The 16,683-nt window shown below is 40.8% G+C and overlaps 1 protein-coding gene across 5 annotated transcripts in view; it reads left to right on the forward strand.

Annotated features, from left to right (window-relative positions):
- mta3 (metastasis associated 1 family, member 3) overlaps positions 1–16,683 on the forward strand; it is a 92,071-nt gene that overhangs the window by 26,375 nt on the left and 49,013 nt on the right. For all 5 annotated transcript variants that reach the window (XR_004566363.1, XR_004566364.1, XR_004566365.1 and 2 more), the window contains exons 4-6: positions 15,566–15,692; positions 15,785–15,848; positions 16,236–16,353. Coding sequence is in view for 2 of the 5 variants with exons in the window: in XM_034193320.1 (XP_034049211.1) it covers positions 15,566–15,692; positions 15,785–15,848; positions 16,236–16,353 (309 nt within the window). In the remaining 3 variants the exon portion in view is untranslated. The remainder of the gene's footprint in view (positions 1–15,565; positions 15,693–15,784; positions 15,849–16,235; positions 16,354–16,683) is intronic.

A 16,683-nucleotide genomic window follows, 5' to 3' on the forward strand; every position in this document is an offset into this window, starting at 1 on the left:
GCTCAGCACAAGAACAAATATAAACTAGAAGAGAAGTCAGAGTGCACAGTCTGTCTGCAGCCAAACTGTACACTCTAATTTCTGTGTGCAGAGAACCTGCAGGCTGCGTTCTCACCTCCTCTCTGCCCCCTGCTGTGCGCACCTGACGCAGATATTCCTGTGTCGTCATGATGCCACAGGAAGCAACTGGGAGCAGGTCCGGTGTGGTTATGACAGTGTTTGAGGGAAGAGCAGCAGCAGCGGCAGACAGTTTTTTTTTTTCTCACGTGCGCATGCGAATGAATCGTCACAGCAACTCGCTTCGTGTGTGAGAGTCATAAAACGCAGGGAAGATGAAGACAACATACTGTAAATTTTTTTTTTCCCCTTATTTACTCGTATTCCTTTATTGGTTCATTCTACTAGTGCTTATAGTTGATAAAACTTGGATAAAGTTACTTGCACCAGTGCAAGTGCAGTATAGAATTAAGTGTACCCCTCGAATAATACGTGCACAAACTAGCACATGCATGTACTATTTCGAGCCCTGCTTATCTATGTCTGAAAGCTCATATGAGACTGACACTCACTGTTGCCAACTCCTCAGTAAGGAAAGTTAAGTTGCCAGAAGTCGCTAAATGATGTCATCGCCTAATTTGCATAATTGAACATGTGCATGTAATTGTTATTGACACGGTAGGAGAGAAGAATGGCAGCGTGAGAGGGACAAAAGTGAGTAAAAAAAAACACCCTAAAAAGGTGTAGAATTACAAATGAATGGTCTCCTGTTGATTCTTGGGCTTAGAACTCACAGAAGTGACCCAAATGAGACACTCTAGCAGAATTACTTGTATTTTTTATTAATTTTTTTTGACAAAGAAAAAAAATCTGCCTTGAATTGACGTGACACACAGGCACCTGGGGCATTTATTTATTATTTTGCTGTTCTGTTTTAATTTTGTGTGTCAGCGGAAAAACACAAGACTTGGGCTAAAAACAATTTATGAATAGAATATTATGTGGCGAAAAATAAATGTGCACAGTTGCAAAGATGGAGGCGGGAACCAGCCTGTCTTGTGTCTGTGTGAGCCAATCAGAAGCGCTCAGCGCTAACTTGCTGCTGGTTCCTTTTCCACGCAGGCGGAGGTGGCAGGTGGCCTCCTGTCAGTGCTTTGGGATAGGGGAGGGGCCCAGTCCCACTGAAACACCCACTTGGTCATTGAGGAGATACATGTGCTTTCACATCAATCTCCAATAACACCAGGAAAAGTCGCTAGATTTTTTGCTAATCACTTTTTTGGGAAAAAAAAAAGTCACTAATAGTTGCTGAATTTAGCGACAAAGTCGCTAAATGGGCAATACTGCTGACACTTTGGACACGTGGCAGTTATATTTGGTAATCAGAGGACAGGTTTGAGCAAAATGAATCTGAAGCAGAAAACAAAAGTTAGCAGATTTTACACATGATAGGGATGCAGGCAACGTAAATGGAATTCCCCACCATCTACAAAGGCTAATAATATTAAATGGTCATTCCTATTTTTTAAGTTACATTTTAATTGGATATTTATATAAAATCCCTGGATTGTGCCAACATAAATGTAACACCAGTTTTTTTTTTTTTTTTTTTTTTTTAAATATCTCCATTCACATGCATAGAAAGCAGGTGGACTGCGGCCGTGTCACCTGTTTGGAACAGGATAAACAGGATGAGCGCGATCCAGCTGTCTTTGACTCTTTATGTGGATGGCACAGGCCCCGGTTGACTTATTCAGTGTCGGTTCATCGGAGGTTAGAGAGCCTGTTCCCAAAGGGTGTACTGTCACAGGCAATTTATTTATTTATTTTTTAATTTAACCTGTATTTAAAGTTTAGTCCCATTGAGACTGAGATCTCTTTTGCAAGGGAGCCCTGGGCAATTATCAAGTTTCCAATTAACCTAACCTGCATGTCTTTAAATGTAGGAGGGAAACATATCTTCAGATGAATGGGAATCGTGCCTCTGTAATATTAACACTATGTACAAGGAAACAGGCATCAGGTTTATTCAATTACAGATAATCCACAGATGGCATTGAACACTGCAGCAACCACAGAAGTGGAATTTAATACCTACGGGCACTTGGTGGAGATGCAACAGTCAGTGTGCCTCAATTCTACATTTCAGGACTGGTGGAAAAACATTTCAGAGGTTATTTTCAGTATTCTGGACAGAAGATTCCGAATTTCATCTAAACTGGCTATGCTTGGCTCTACCACAGGACTTCCGGACTCTCACTTCTCTTATCATGAAAAGATACCACAGATAAACGGATTCTCTTGAGGCACTGGCAGCAACCCCCCCATGTGGAGTGGTTTATGACAATCGTCAAATTGCCATCGTATAAGAAAGTGAGTTGTGGACTACTAGATAAACTCCATCAGTACGATTGCATTTGGTCTCCCTTTACCAAATGGCTTTCTGTTACATAATTTTACAAGTGTAATGTATTTACGTATTTGAAGAGTGGTTGGTGTGTATATAATATATCATAGTGTTGTATGTGTTTCAGTTTTGTACACATACAAAAAAGCGTTCAATAAAAATGTGCATTACAAAAAAAATGTTTGCGAGGAAACCTACGCAAACACAGGGAGAACATGCAAACTCCACACAGAAAGGCCACAGGTGGGAATCAAACCCATGACCTTCTTGCTGTGAGGCAACCGTGCTAATCACTAAGCCACCGTGCTGCTGACAAAATGCTGCCTGCAGAGGACAGTAGGTGTGACAGACGGTCTGATCTTTACTCATCTGTAAGTCAGAATCATTATATGCCAGAGCTCATGTTCTTCTCTTTGTTGAACAGTCACAGCACAGCATAAGTCTGTAAGGCAGAGAGGTGTGTGTGTGTGTGTGTGTGTGTGTTTTTCTGTCTGTGTCTGTGTCTGGCTGGCTGCGACTTCGACTTCAATTATTTGTTAATTTTTTCCTTTGTCTCTGTCAACCGAACACACATTTAAAAAAAAAAAAGAAAGAAAAAAATGTATTGGAAACTTAAAGGACTTATTGGCCTTTCACATTGAATGGGTCAGAAGCATCAGAGGCATCAGAAATCGGTCTAAAAGCATTATTTTCAATGAGACGCATTGCTTTTTAGAGGCGTCAGAAGCCTTGCATCAAAAGCCGAGCTAAAGCGACGCTTCTGACCGGAGCGCGCATTGCCGCGTGTCGGCAGGCCAAAACACGGAAGACTAGTGGCAGGAACCTCTGACATTTATTTTTAGACAAAACATGGAAATTTGTACATTTTTTAAGTGTGGTAGATTATTTATATCTCATTTCAACCAGAAAAGCAGACACTGTAAATAAATACAAATGTTTATTATAAATGCAACAGGAAATAATTTAACAATGACTGCAGTGTGATTGTAAAGTAGGATTTCTGTGACATAAACCTCATGATGAATTTTTGTATAATCATTTCATCTTGTAATTTTGCCAAAATATGTAATTGCCTTTAATGTTGTTATCAGGACAGAGTCATTTCTAAAATATGAATTTGAGCGCAATAAGTGGAGAGCTTCTACTTGTGCAAATGTCTTTTGACTTTGATTTGTGGACATTTTTAATAAACCGTTCATTTAGTCTTAAAATATAAAATGAAACAGCTTTTTAAAAAATAATAAAATAGTTGCTGTTGAAAGAGCCTTTTATTTAGAAGTAGGTGATGTTATGCTGGATTCTCGGGACCAGATGAACGTCTCTTCTGCAACTTTGAACTCTGGTGGTGTTGCTGAAGAGCAGAGATGTTTTCTTTCGACTGGACTTCATGGTGTTCAGCTCATCAATGGAAGTTTGCTTGTCTGCACAGAAAATGTTCCTGATTGGGACAAATAAAAAAATATTTCTTTAAATATAAAGAAACACTAAACAGTTTATATATAAAAAAGAAAAAAAAAACGGAAAAAGAAAAAACGCCTGGAAAAAAAAGGTATTTAAAGTTGAGCTTGTGTGGTCTCAGAAAAAAGCTGTTGCTTTATTTGGTAAAAATAAAAAAGACTGAACCATTTACAAATTAAAGTGTTCACTCAGATCAACTGTGCTAAAAGGCTAAGCTAACGTTAGCCGATCATTAAACCTTCACAGCAGAGCAGTAAACATCAAGTTTTATTTTAATATTATTCTCACCTTGATAAAGCTGCAGAACTAAACTTCGTTGGGCAAACTGGGACTTTGCATATATCCCAAATGTGGGAGATATAAAGCTGCAGAACTAAACTTCGTTGGGCAAACTGGGACTTTGCATATATCCCAAATGTGGGAGATTTCAGACTGAGTGGGTTTGCTCCATCCCCCCGGCTGCCTGCCTCGGTCTACCCAGAGATTATGCCTGAAGGCCGGCTTCTCCTTCCAGGTTGGCCCGCTGTTGCTGTTCGATCGATATTCCACCAAGTCATCAGTCCTCCCTCGGTCGGTGTCACTCCAAAAAGTAGCTGAATAAAAGCTTCTCCCAGCAGGGTGATGGGAGAATCCTTCTACTGCTGTTTTTTTAAAGCCTTTTTGTGGTTCAGGCGACACAAATTCAAGATGGCGATCGCTGAACTTTTTTCAGATTGTGGAAACAGCCGGAGTGTGATGTAGCAACAATCCTTAAAAAAACCTTTAAAAAAATCCTTAAAAAACATGCATTCTCCAAGTAGATCCATTTTGGAGCTACGCACATTTTCCATTTTAGTGCATTTGGAGAGCTATGAATGCTGACATTTTCTTGTTGTCTCACACACTCAGTCACAATGCACCAACCAGGCATATTTCCACACTGAACAACACTTTGTCTTGGCCATCTCAGAGGTCCAGTGTCTGTGCTTTCAAACGGGAGCAATGTGCTTTACTGCTTCAGCATGAAGTCTTGAAGGCACAATTTGCGCAGGAAATTTTAAATCTTATAAAATCATCAGTGTCAGTTTATAGTGTTAGGACTTGTACATGTACAATCTTATTATGTAAAGCATAAAAAAAACATACCAGTTGCACTTTAATATATTTTATATCCCAGGAGAGATAAGATGATATGCTAACAGACTGAAAACTGCTTAGACTACAGGCTTCTTGTTCTGTCATTTTCTTGTACTCCATGTCACTTCTCACATTGATGACTGGGAACTATGGAGACATGAAGCCGTGTGTGACATCAGTCAAGATGGGGCTAATGTGCATTTCAATTTCAATTTATTTTCATTTATATAGCGACAATTCACAACAAAGTTGCCTCAAGGCGCTTCACACAATTAAGGTCTAACCTTACCAACCCCCAGAGCAAGCACACAGGTGACAGTGGTAAGGAAAAACTCCCTCTGATGATTTGAGGAAGAAACCTCAAGCAGACCAGACTCATAGGGTAACCCTCTGCTTCGGCCATGCTACCGACACAGTTGGCAAAACAATTTACAAAATGACTATACAGGAAATTTTGCAAGTGCACAGGACGGGAGGGTTGCAGAAGTAGACACCACACCCATCTCTGGATGGAGCCGCACCTCAAACAGAGATAAAAAAAAACAGAATCGGGCATCGGAAAGACAACAAATACAGTATAATTTGTCAGCATTAAGCAACAAGAAAAACAGAAGAAATACTAAGCTGATTGCTGGCCACTGGCCCTAAGCTTCACTAAAAGGCCCAGACTTTAGATATAGTTGAGGCCACTGCCCGCTCCATTTCATAATAAAGTGAATGGGTAAAAAGTATACGAAAGGGAAATATAAGTGCGTCTTAAGTCTGGACTTGAAAGTCGCTACAGAATCTGACTGTTTTATTGATGCAGGGAGATCACTCCACAGAACAGGGGCATGATAACAGAAAGTTCTGTGACCCGCAGACTTTATATTCACCCTAGGGACACAAAGTAGTCCTGCATCCAGAGACCGCAGAGCCCGGGCCGGTACATAGGGTTTAATTAGGTCAGCTAAGTAGGGAGATGCCAGTCTGTGAAGAATTTTATAGGTTAGTAGCAGAACCTTAAAATCTGATTTCACAGGAACTGGAAGCCAGTGAAGAGATGCCAAAATGGGTGTAATGTGGTCAAACTTTCTGCTTCCTGTCAAAAGTCTGGCAGCAGGATTTTGAACCAGTTGGAGAGCCCTAATGCTGGACTGCGGTAAACCAGAAAATAGAACATTGCAGTAGTTCAATCTAGAAGAGACAAACGCATGAATCAGGGTCTCAGCATCAGCCATAGACAGGATGGGATGAATCTTTGCTACATTTCGCAGGTGGAAGAAAGCAGTCCTCGTAATATCTCTAATGTGGAGGTCAAAGGACAATCAGAGTTTAAAAGTAGGAAATTGCTAGACATCCAGCTTTTCACTGATGCAAGGCAATCTTCTAAGGATTTTATGTGGGTGAGATTCCCAGCAGTTATCGACGTGTAACTGATTATCATCAGCATAGTAATGAAAGGTAATCCCAAAATGCTGCAATATGTGTCCAAGGGTTGCTATGTAAAACTGAGAAAAGCAGGGGGCCTAAGATGGACCCCTGTGGAACCCCAAATTTCATGTCATTAAAGTTAGAGGTAGTGTTATTGTACAAAACACAGTGAAAACAACTGGTCAAGTATGATGTCAACCATGCAAGGCTACTCCCAGTAATCCCAAAATGATTCTCCAGCCTATCGAGTAGAATATGATGATCCACAGTATCAAATGCAGCACTGAGATCTAATAGCACCAGAACCGTAGTGGTGTCTGAATCGATTGCAAGCAGAAGATCATTCACCACTTTAGTTAGCCGTCTCTGTGGAATGATATTTTCTAAAAGCAGACTGCAGTGGCTCAAAAAGATTATTCTCAGTGAGGTGGTCCACGAGCTGCCATGAAACTACTTGTTCCAGGATTTTAGAGCAAAATGATAGATTTGATATCAGCCTATAGTTTTTCAGTACACTAGGGTCAAGATTAGATTTCTGAAGTAATGGCTTAATCACCGCAGATTTGAAACATTTAGGAACAGAGGATAATGAAAGATGAATAATTTCCAGCGCAGTCGACCCAAGAGTGGGCCACAGGTCCTTAAACAGTTTTGCTGGTATAGGATCAAATAAGCAGGTTGTGCTTTTTGTAGACGTTACGGGTTTTGTTAGCATGCCTAGTGAGATACTATCAAATTCTGTAAATAATGACAATACCTGAGTAATGGCACCCACCTCAGTAGCAGGGTGTAGTGGCTGGTTTAAGGCATGCTGGGATATGTTTAACCTGATGTTGTTTATTTTCTTCTCAAAGAAATCCACAAAATCTTGTGTTGTAAATGGAGAGTGACTTACAGGTGGTTGTCTATGAATAAGTGTTGCCACCGTGTCAAACAAGATCTTTGAGTCATGCTTGTTTTTGTTTATCAAGTCAGAGTAATTGGCCCGCTTTGTGGCCAATAGGGCATGCTTATAGTCTAAGATAGCATCACGTGCATAAGTGCAGTAATAAAGACTTTCCCACATTCTTTGGTTGATCTTGAACTTTATCATCCCAGTTGCCATAGCGCCAATCAGACGTTGTTTCGGGATGCATAGGATGAACTTAGTAAGTCCATGCTTGGCCAGGCTGAGCCAAAGTCGAGAAAAGTTAGTTAAACCATCAGTGGTTTGAATGTACTTCTTTTTGTGGAGCTTGGATCAATGCCTACGTAGCTGACTCAGTTTGAGGTGCGCTGGTCTCTGGGTGTCCTATTCAGTCTTTGTGCAACCTGGCATCCAGTTTTCATGTATAAAATGGAACGACTCGCTGAGATGTAAAAAATTGTATATTGGTTTGCCTAGAGTTGCACCAAGTTACAACAGGCCTGTCCAGGGCATTCTAGAGCTTTACTGATCCAAGAGAGCTGTGCTGTGATGGCCATGAAGCGTGCCTGCTCAGGTAGCCCAACAATGCCAGGGGAGCGCTGTTTGAAGCAATCTGCCGAAATGTGCCAAGTTGTCTCTTGGCCTGTTATGGTGTCAAACTCTGTCAGGTGTGAGTGCCTTAAAGTGTGGTTCTCTGTATTGTACTGTAGGCATGATTTAACAACATGTCCAGTATGGTCCATAAGTAGTGGCATAGGACTAGTGACATTGACACAGATTTTTGTAACTTTGCTTTTGTGTACAAAGGTTGTGCTATTTGTGCAGTTTCTCCAATAATGGACACAGGAGCCTGTAAGTCCTCCAAAGCTAAAGAAAACTGGTTGTAAAAGTGATGATTTCTGTTAAAAAAAACAACAACTTTATATTTAGTTCGTACTCAAGGCTTCTGAAGATAGACTGTGCATACACATGCCTGTATTTCCTAAATGGTTAATGTGATGTCATTTGTTAGACCCATTGAATTAAAGCTGAAAGTTTACACCACAAGCACATCTTCATTCTTTGATTTCACATCTAGTGTGGTGGAGGAGAGAGGCAAACATACAAAAATTGCATTGCTGTCAAACTACTTTCTGGACCTGGCTATATACACTCAGCAAAAATATAAATGCAACACTTTTGGTTTTGCTCCCATTTTGTATGAGATGAACTCAAAGATCTAAAACTTTTTCCACATACACAATATCACCATTTCCCTCAAATATTGTTCACAAACCAGTCTAAATCTGTGATAGTGAGCACTTCTCCTTTGCCGAGATAATCCATCCCACCTCACAGGTGTGTCATACCAAGATGCTGATTAGACACCATGATTAGTGCACAGGTGTGCCTTAGACTGTCCACAATAAAAGGCCACTCTGAAAGGTGCAGTTTTGTTTTATTGGGGGGGGATACCAGTCAGTATCTGGTGTGACCACCATTTGCCTCATGCAGTGCAACACATCTCCTTTGCATAGAGTTGATCAGGTTGTCAATTGTGGCCTGTGGAATGTTGGTCCACTCCTCTTCAATGGCTGTGCGAAGTTGCTGGATATTGGCAGGAAGTGGTACACGCTGTCGTATACGCCGGTCCAGAGCATCCCAAACATGCTCAATGGGTGACATGTCCGGTGAGTATGCCGGCCATGCAAGAACTGGGACATTTTCAGCTTCCAAGAATTGTGTACAGATCCTTGCAACATGGGGCTGTGCATTATCCTGCTGCAACATGAGGTGATGTTCTTGGATGTATGGCACATCAATGGGCCTCAGGATCTCGTCACAGTATCTCTGTGCATTCAAAATGCCATCAGTAAAATGCACCTGTGTTCTTCGTCCATAACAGACGCCTGCCCATACCATAACCCCACCGCCACCATGGGCCACTTGATCCACAACATTGACATCAGAAAACCGCTCACCCACACTACGCCACACACGCTGTCTGCCATCTGCCCTGGACAGTGTGAACCGGGATTCATCCGTGAAGAGAACACCTCTCCAATGTGCCAAACGCCAGCGAATGTGAGTATTTGCCCACTCAAGTCGGTTACGACGACAAACTGGAGTCAGGTCGAGACCCCGATGAGGACGACGAGCATGCAGATGAGCTTCCCTGAGACGGTTTCTGACAGTTTGTGCAGAAATTCTTTGGTTATGCAAACCGATTGTTTCAGCAGCTGTCTGAGTGGCTGGTCCCAGACGATCTTGGAGGTGAACATGCTGGATGTGGAGGTCCTGGCCTGGTGTGGTTACACATGGTCTGTGGTTGTGAGGCTGGTTGGATGTACTGCCAAATTCTCAGAAACGCCTTTGGAGACGGCTTATGGTAGAGAAATGAACATTCAATACACGAGCAACAGCTCTGGTTGACATTCCTGCTGTCAGCGTGCCAATTGCACGCTTCCTCAAATCTTGCGACATCTGTGGCATTGTGCTGTGATAAAACTGCACCTTTCAGAGTGGCCTTTTATTGTGGGCAGTCTAAGGCACACCTGTGCACTAATCATGGTGTCTAATCAGCATCTTGATATGGCACACCTGTGAGGTGGGATGGATTATCTCAGCAAAGGAGAAGTGCTCACTATCACAGATTTAGTCTGGTTTGTGAACAATATTTGAGGGAAATGGTTTATATTTTTGTTGAGTATAGTTCTCTATGTTGACATTTGAAATTTAGTCTAAAGTTCATATTTGTACATTTAGAACAAATTTAGTCACACCAAAACTAAAGACTCATGCCCCCAGTCATCACTGTTAGATTTTGTTTAAAGTTGTGTTTTTATCTAGCCAGCACACTGCAGTTACTTCCTCTATTTTTAGTGAAATTTTGTCAGATCTTTCCATGTCGTCAGGTGCCTTACTTCCTTTTGTGGTTTCTCAATAAAAGCCCTTTGTTGCATCTTCAGTTTGCTGTAACTAATGGTAATGAAGTAGATGTCTTGCAATTTATGACACTTTGATTTTCCCTGGCATCCAGGAGGTAGAAAAAAATCAGTGTGTCATAAAGCACATATGCGAATAAGGAATTTTGCATCTTTACAGAGCTGCTATCGTTAAAATATGTTGAAGATCAGAATGCAGTAGCACTTGCTTTCTGTTAGGTGAAGGTAAGAGCAGGAACTAAGGCATGGAATAACAGATTCAGGGAACTTTTCTATAATACCAATAACTATAACCCCAATTCCAATGAAGTTGGGACATTGTGTAAAATGTAAATAAAAACAGAATACAATGATTTGCAAATCCTCTTCACCTATATTCAATTGAATACACCACAAAGACAAGATATTTAATATTCAAACTGATAAACTTTATTGTTTTTTGTGTAAATATTTGCTCATTTTGAAATGGATGCCTGCAACATGTTTCAAAAAAGCTGGGACAGCGGTATGTTTACCACTGTGTTACATCACCTTTCCTTCTAACAACACTCAATAAGTGTTTGGGAACTGAGGACACTAATTGTTGAAGCTTTGTAGGTGGAATTCTATCCCATTCTTGCTTGATGTACGACTTGTTCAATGGTCCGGGGTCTCCGTTGTCGTATTTTGCGCTTCATAATGCGCCACACATTTTCAGTGGGCGACAGGTTTGGACTGCAGGCAGGCCAGTCTAGTACCTGCACTCTCTTACTATGAAGCCACGCTGTTGTAACATGTGCAGAATGTGGCTTGGGATTGTCTTGCTGAAATAAGCAGGGACGTCCCTGAAAAAGACGTTGCTTGGATGGCAGCATGTGCCGCTCCATAACCTGGATGTACCTTTCAGCATTGATGGTGCCATCACAGATGTGTAAGGTGCCCATGCCATGGGCACTAACACACCCCCATACCATCACAGATGCTGGCTTTTGAACTTTGCGCTGGTAACAATCTGAATGGTCTTTTTCCTCTTTTGTCCGGAGGACACGACGTCCATGATTTCCAAAAACAATTTGAAATGTGGACTCATCAGAACACAAATGAGCTCGGGCCCAGAGAAGGCGGCAGCATTTCTGGATGTTGTTGATGTATGTGTTTTTGAAACATGTTGCAGGCATCCATTTCAAAATGTGGAAATATTTGCACAAAAACAATAAAGTTTATCAGTTTGAACATTAAATATCTTGTCTTTGTGGTGTATTCAATTGAATATAGGTTGAAGATGATTTGCAAATCATTGTATTCTGTTTTTTATTTACATTACATTACATTACACAACGTCCCAACTTCATTGGAATTGGGGTTGTAAATAGAAACCTTAACCCTGCTCTGTTGAGACTGGCGCTAGTTATGGATTTGATTGTATCAACGTCAGTGGAAACTGTAGCAGAAGTTGGCACGTGGTATGCCCTTAATTACGCATTAATGCTTTTAGCTTGACGCCCATAAGCAGTGATGACTTCTTGTTTCCACTTGTTTCATGCCTTCCAGTTCACATTGTATGCATGAGTATGATCAGGAGGCAGTAATCTCACAAGGTTTGGGGGAGGGGTATTTAGGAGGGGGCGGGTATGTTAGGACATTTATCTTCTGCACAGTCATTTATACAGAGACTACACCATAGTTTCCCTTTGTACCCTTAAGAGAACAATATTCTGTATCATTGATTAAGCACAACCAGAAATGACCCATGCGAAGTTAACAAATTGGAGAACCTGAACACCTTTCCCCAAATGTAAAGGGCATAGCTCACTTCAGTCAACACTAGTATCTTAAAAATTATATTGAAGATTATTAGTCATTTCTTCTATATCTTTAACTTGTGCAAGCCCTGATAATAACTGGTAAAGGTAAAATAAGAGTGTGTCAGACAAATACAAGACAGATTCACAGCCATTTTTATCCATAAGCGTTATGTAACGTTTGGAACAGACTTTTAGCTGCATGGTCACTCACCTGCATCAAATTACAGTTTCATGCTTGGACTTATGCCAGTAAGTCAATCCGGGTTTATTTTGTATTCCGAATAAATAAATAAATAAAATAAGCACAAATTATTAATAAGTACATACCCTGAGAGATTCATCCTCCCATTTTCTCACACAGTAGTTATGTAGAATCGCTCCAACTACAGTTCCACATGAATCCGTATGTAAACAAAGTTATCTCTTCAAAACCTCCAAATTGTATGAACACATGACTGTCAGTAAAGATTTGATCGGCGATCATCCACAGTCATTGATCGGGTAAGGTACCGCCGTTAAATGGCTGGGGGCTGGTCTGGTGTTCACATCACAGCTCTCCCTTTAAGATTGCAACAGTAGTTACTTGCTCTCAGCTTTCATGGTCACACTTACAAACACAAAGGTAAAATTCTTCTTTCACCACCAGTAATCTCCGACCCCGTCTCCATGTCACGCTCCCAGGGGAACGTGGGACAGAGATACATTTCATTTACGTGACGGCGGCAAAAAACAAACAAACAAAAAAAAAAAAACAGTTTCACGCTTATGGGAGAGGCAACACGCTTTGTTCTGCTGGCCACTCGAATTGAATTGAAGGAATAGATCAAAGTATTTTAGTTTTTTCTTCTTTGAAGCTCATTTCTCACACTGTGCTGGTTGTAATTTCTCCTCTCTTTTTTAGAGGAGTGTACAAAACACTTACACTTCAACCTCAAAAATCTTATCCGTGAGAACACTGGACAATGAATAAAAATCACGACAGGTATTGCTGGACCTCATATAAGCACACCTGTTTCTGATTTCAACACATTCACCATCAAAGTCCACAAAAAGCTGCAAAAAATTCCGGTGTTCCCATTCGTTTCAATGAATATGCCAAATGGGTCTGAGGGGACGGTTCCTAAAGTGATGTCATGTTGACCAAAGTCAACATTTCTTGCATGCTCAGCATTTATCAGCTGCAGATAAAATCCACCTAATTTCCACATGTTTATGACTTAATTTCTCAGGGCATATGGCACCAAAAGTGAAACACAATCCATCAGTATTTTCTTAATTCTTTATTTCTTTAGAATAGGCATTTCATTTGGCATTTCATTTACCAGAGATTTACACTTTAACTCAGGTGAGGTTAAACAGGTTTAACAGACTGAGGTGGATTAGTGGTACTGCTGTTCCATAAAATAATTGTTGCCCTCGAGATAAAGTTGATCTTATCTTAAAAATGGGTAGTGACAATTGAGAGATGTACATATACAGTAAATGATAAATTGAAGAAGTGTGCAGTGCATGAGTGAATGTGGTGTGCAACTAGAACAGCTTCAGTGCACCTTGGCATTGATTTTATTATTAGTTAGTCAATTAGTTAAACTGCAGGAATGTCTTACAGACATAAAGACATGGTTGATCTCGAATTTCCTGCTTTTAAATTCAGATAAAACTGAAGTTATTGTACTTGGCCCCACAAATCTTAGAAACATGGTGTCTAACCAGATCCTTACTCTGGATGGCATTACCCTGACCTCCAGTAATACTGGGAGAAATCTTGGAGTCATTTTTGATCAGGATATGTCCTTCAATGCGCATATTAAGCAAATATGTAGGACTGCTTTTTTGCATTTGCGCAATATCTCTAAAATTAGAAAGGTCTTGTCTCAGAGTGATGCTGAAAAAGTAATTAATGGATTTATTTCTTCTAGGCTGGACTATTGTAATTCATTATTATCAGGTTGTCCTAAACGTTCCCTGAAAAACCTTCAGTTAATTCAAAATGCTGCAGCTAGAGTACTGACAGGGACTAGAAGGAGAGAGCATATTTCACCCATATTGGCCTCTCTTCATTGGCTTCCTGTTAATTCTAGAATAGAATTTAAAATTCTTCTTCTTACTTATAAGGTTTTGAATAATCAGGTCCCATCTTATCTGAGGGACCTCATAGTACCATATCACCCCAATAGAGTGCTTCGCTCTCAGACTGCAGGCTTACTTGTAGTTCTTAGGGTTTTTAAAAGTCGAATGGGAGGCAGAGCCTTTAGCTTTCAGGCTCCTCTCCTGTGGAACCAGCTCCCAATTCGGATCTGGGAGACAGACACCCTCTCTACTTTTAAGATTAGGCTTAAAACTTTCCTTTTTGCTAAAGCTTATAGTTAGGGCTGGATCAGGTGACCCTGAACCATCCCTTAGTTATACTGCTATAGACTTAGACTGCTGGGGGTTTCCCATGATGCACTGAGTGTTTCTTTCTCTTTTTACTCTGTATGCACCACTCTGCATTTAATCATTAGTGATTGATCTCTGCTCTCTTCCACAGCATGTCTTTTTCCTGATTCTCTCCCCTCAGCCCCAACCAGTCCCAGCAGAAGATTGCCCCTCCCTGAGCCCGGTTCTGCTGGAGGTTTCTTCCTGTTAAAAGGGAGTTTTTCCTTCCCACTGTCGCCAAGTGCTTGCTCACAGGTGGTCGTTTTGACTGTTGGGGTTTTTGTGTAATTATTGTATGGCTTTTGCCTTACAGTATAAAGTGCCTTGGGGCAACTGTTTGTTGTGATTTGGTGCTATATAAATAAAATTGATTTGATTTTGATTTGATTTGATTTGACAACATTCTGGAGCTCCTGGAGGGATAGGACACTATTCCTCAAAACGTATTCCCTCATTTGGTGTTTTGATGATAGCGGTTCAGCAGTAATGTGCGTGCTGTGTGATGTCGGGGCAAAGTCTCCAACTTTCATGTGAATTCTGCCGCCCGTCAGAGATGTGTTCTGGTTCCTACACTGTACAGTGCTTGCATTGACCTGGTGCTGGGTAGGGTGGTGTCGACTAGCGGCTTAGGTAACTTTGTCAGTGAGGAAAGATTTGCAGAGCTTAAATTCACAGATAATGCTGTGGTCCTTACTGAATCAATGGTTGCCTTGTTGGTAGTACTTTATAAGCTGAGCCAGGAGTCAGAGTGGCAGGGTTTGGGATTGTCCTAGATCAAGGCTAAAGTCTGGCCTTTTGATGACTTTCTGGACTCGACCATTGGAAGTGCATCTGCGGTCAAATTGTTTAACCTCCCAAGCAGGTTCGCCATTCCAAATATGTGACTGTAACAACTAATACAGCATCTGTTTTGAAGAGCCTAAAGATCCTGGATCATGCCAGAATGTCAAAGAACTTAATCTGGCTAACAGGGTCATCCATGTACCAACATCCCTGGACATCTTTAATAGATTATATCAATATTCTGTGATTGCACCACCTCTGAAATCCATTCTACCAGCCAGTTGTTTTGTGTTGACGATGGATATGATTTTTCAATGTAGTTATTAATGCAACATTCTCCTGTGTGTACCTTTTGCAGAGGAGCTGGAAGAGGAGAAGGAGAATCCGACAGAAACAGAGCTGACAGAAAAACAAAAACACCAGCTACGCCACAGAGAGCTTTTCCTCTCCCGACAGTATGAAAGTCTACCTGCAACACACATCAGGTACCATGCTCACAATGGCTTTAAAAATTGTCCACTGGCAGTGAACATGGATAATCACCCCTTATGCCTGTCTCACACCTTGTCTCTCACAGGGGCAAGTGCAGCGTGGCTTTATTAAATGAAACTGAAGCCGTACTTTCGTACCTCGATAAAGAGGTAAGTTGGAGAAAAGCTCCTGATTTGTTTTTCAATTTTTATTTGCCACAGACTTTGATTAAAGGTCTGTGCCGTGCATGCTGCAGGACACAAAGGGCTTTATTTTCTTTTGTGAAATGTTAATGACTAAGGAGGAGGGGTTATTAGATATTGTAATTATGGGTATTGTTTTCTATCACATCTGCAGAGAAAAGCTTTCCTGCTAGAATTGCAGAAATTATGCAGATTATCCATTTCTGCTCATTTCTAATATATAATATAATATAATAATATAATAACGGAGAAAGCCTAGTTGCTATACTTGAAATTGACTCTAGCATTGGAGCTCTCAGAGTTGACTACAGAATATTTGTTGAATATTGTTAATCAGACTGTTTTGTTTTTCAGGATACCTTCTTTTATTCCCTGGTGTATGACCCGACACAGAAGACCCTTCTTGCTGATAAGGGAGAGATCAGAGTGGGGCCGCGCTTTCAGGCAGACGTACCTGAAATGCTACAAGAAGGTAAGATCTGCAGTCTGCTTTGAAACAAAATAATAATAATAAAAAAAATAAATAAATACTGTCCTGCTGTCGAAACTTGTCAGAATTTTTTTTGTATGCCATCAAGTGTTCGGTGATGTCATTTTGTGGTTCCTTTTGTTTGGTAAATTACCTCTTGTCGTTGTAGCTGCTACTGCTTTAGTGGTGTAAAGACAAATGCTTTAAATCCTCTTTTTCATTCTTTATTCAGTCAGGTCAGTAAAAATCCTCCTCTGTTCCATGTGACTGGTGGTGCAGCAGACAAAAGTTGCACTGTACAGAGTTTACTCAGTCACAGAGTTCTATAACTCC

This window comes from Thalassophryne amazonica, chromosome 18, assembly GCF_902500255.1.
Source record: "Thalassophryne amazonica chromosome 18, fThaAma1.1, whole genome shotgun sequence".
Classification (NCBI taxonomy): Eukaryota; Metazoa; Chordata; class Actinopteri; order Batrachoidiformes; family Batrachoididae; genus Thalassophryne; species Thalassophryne amazonica.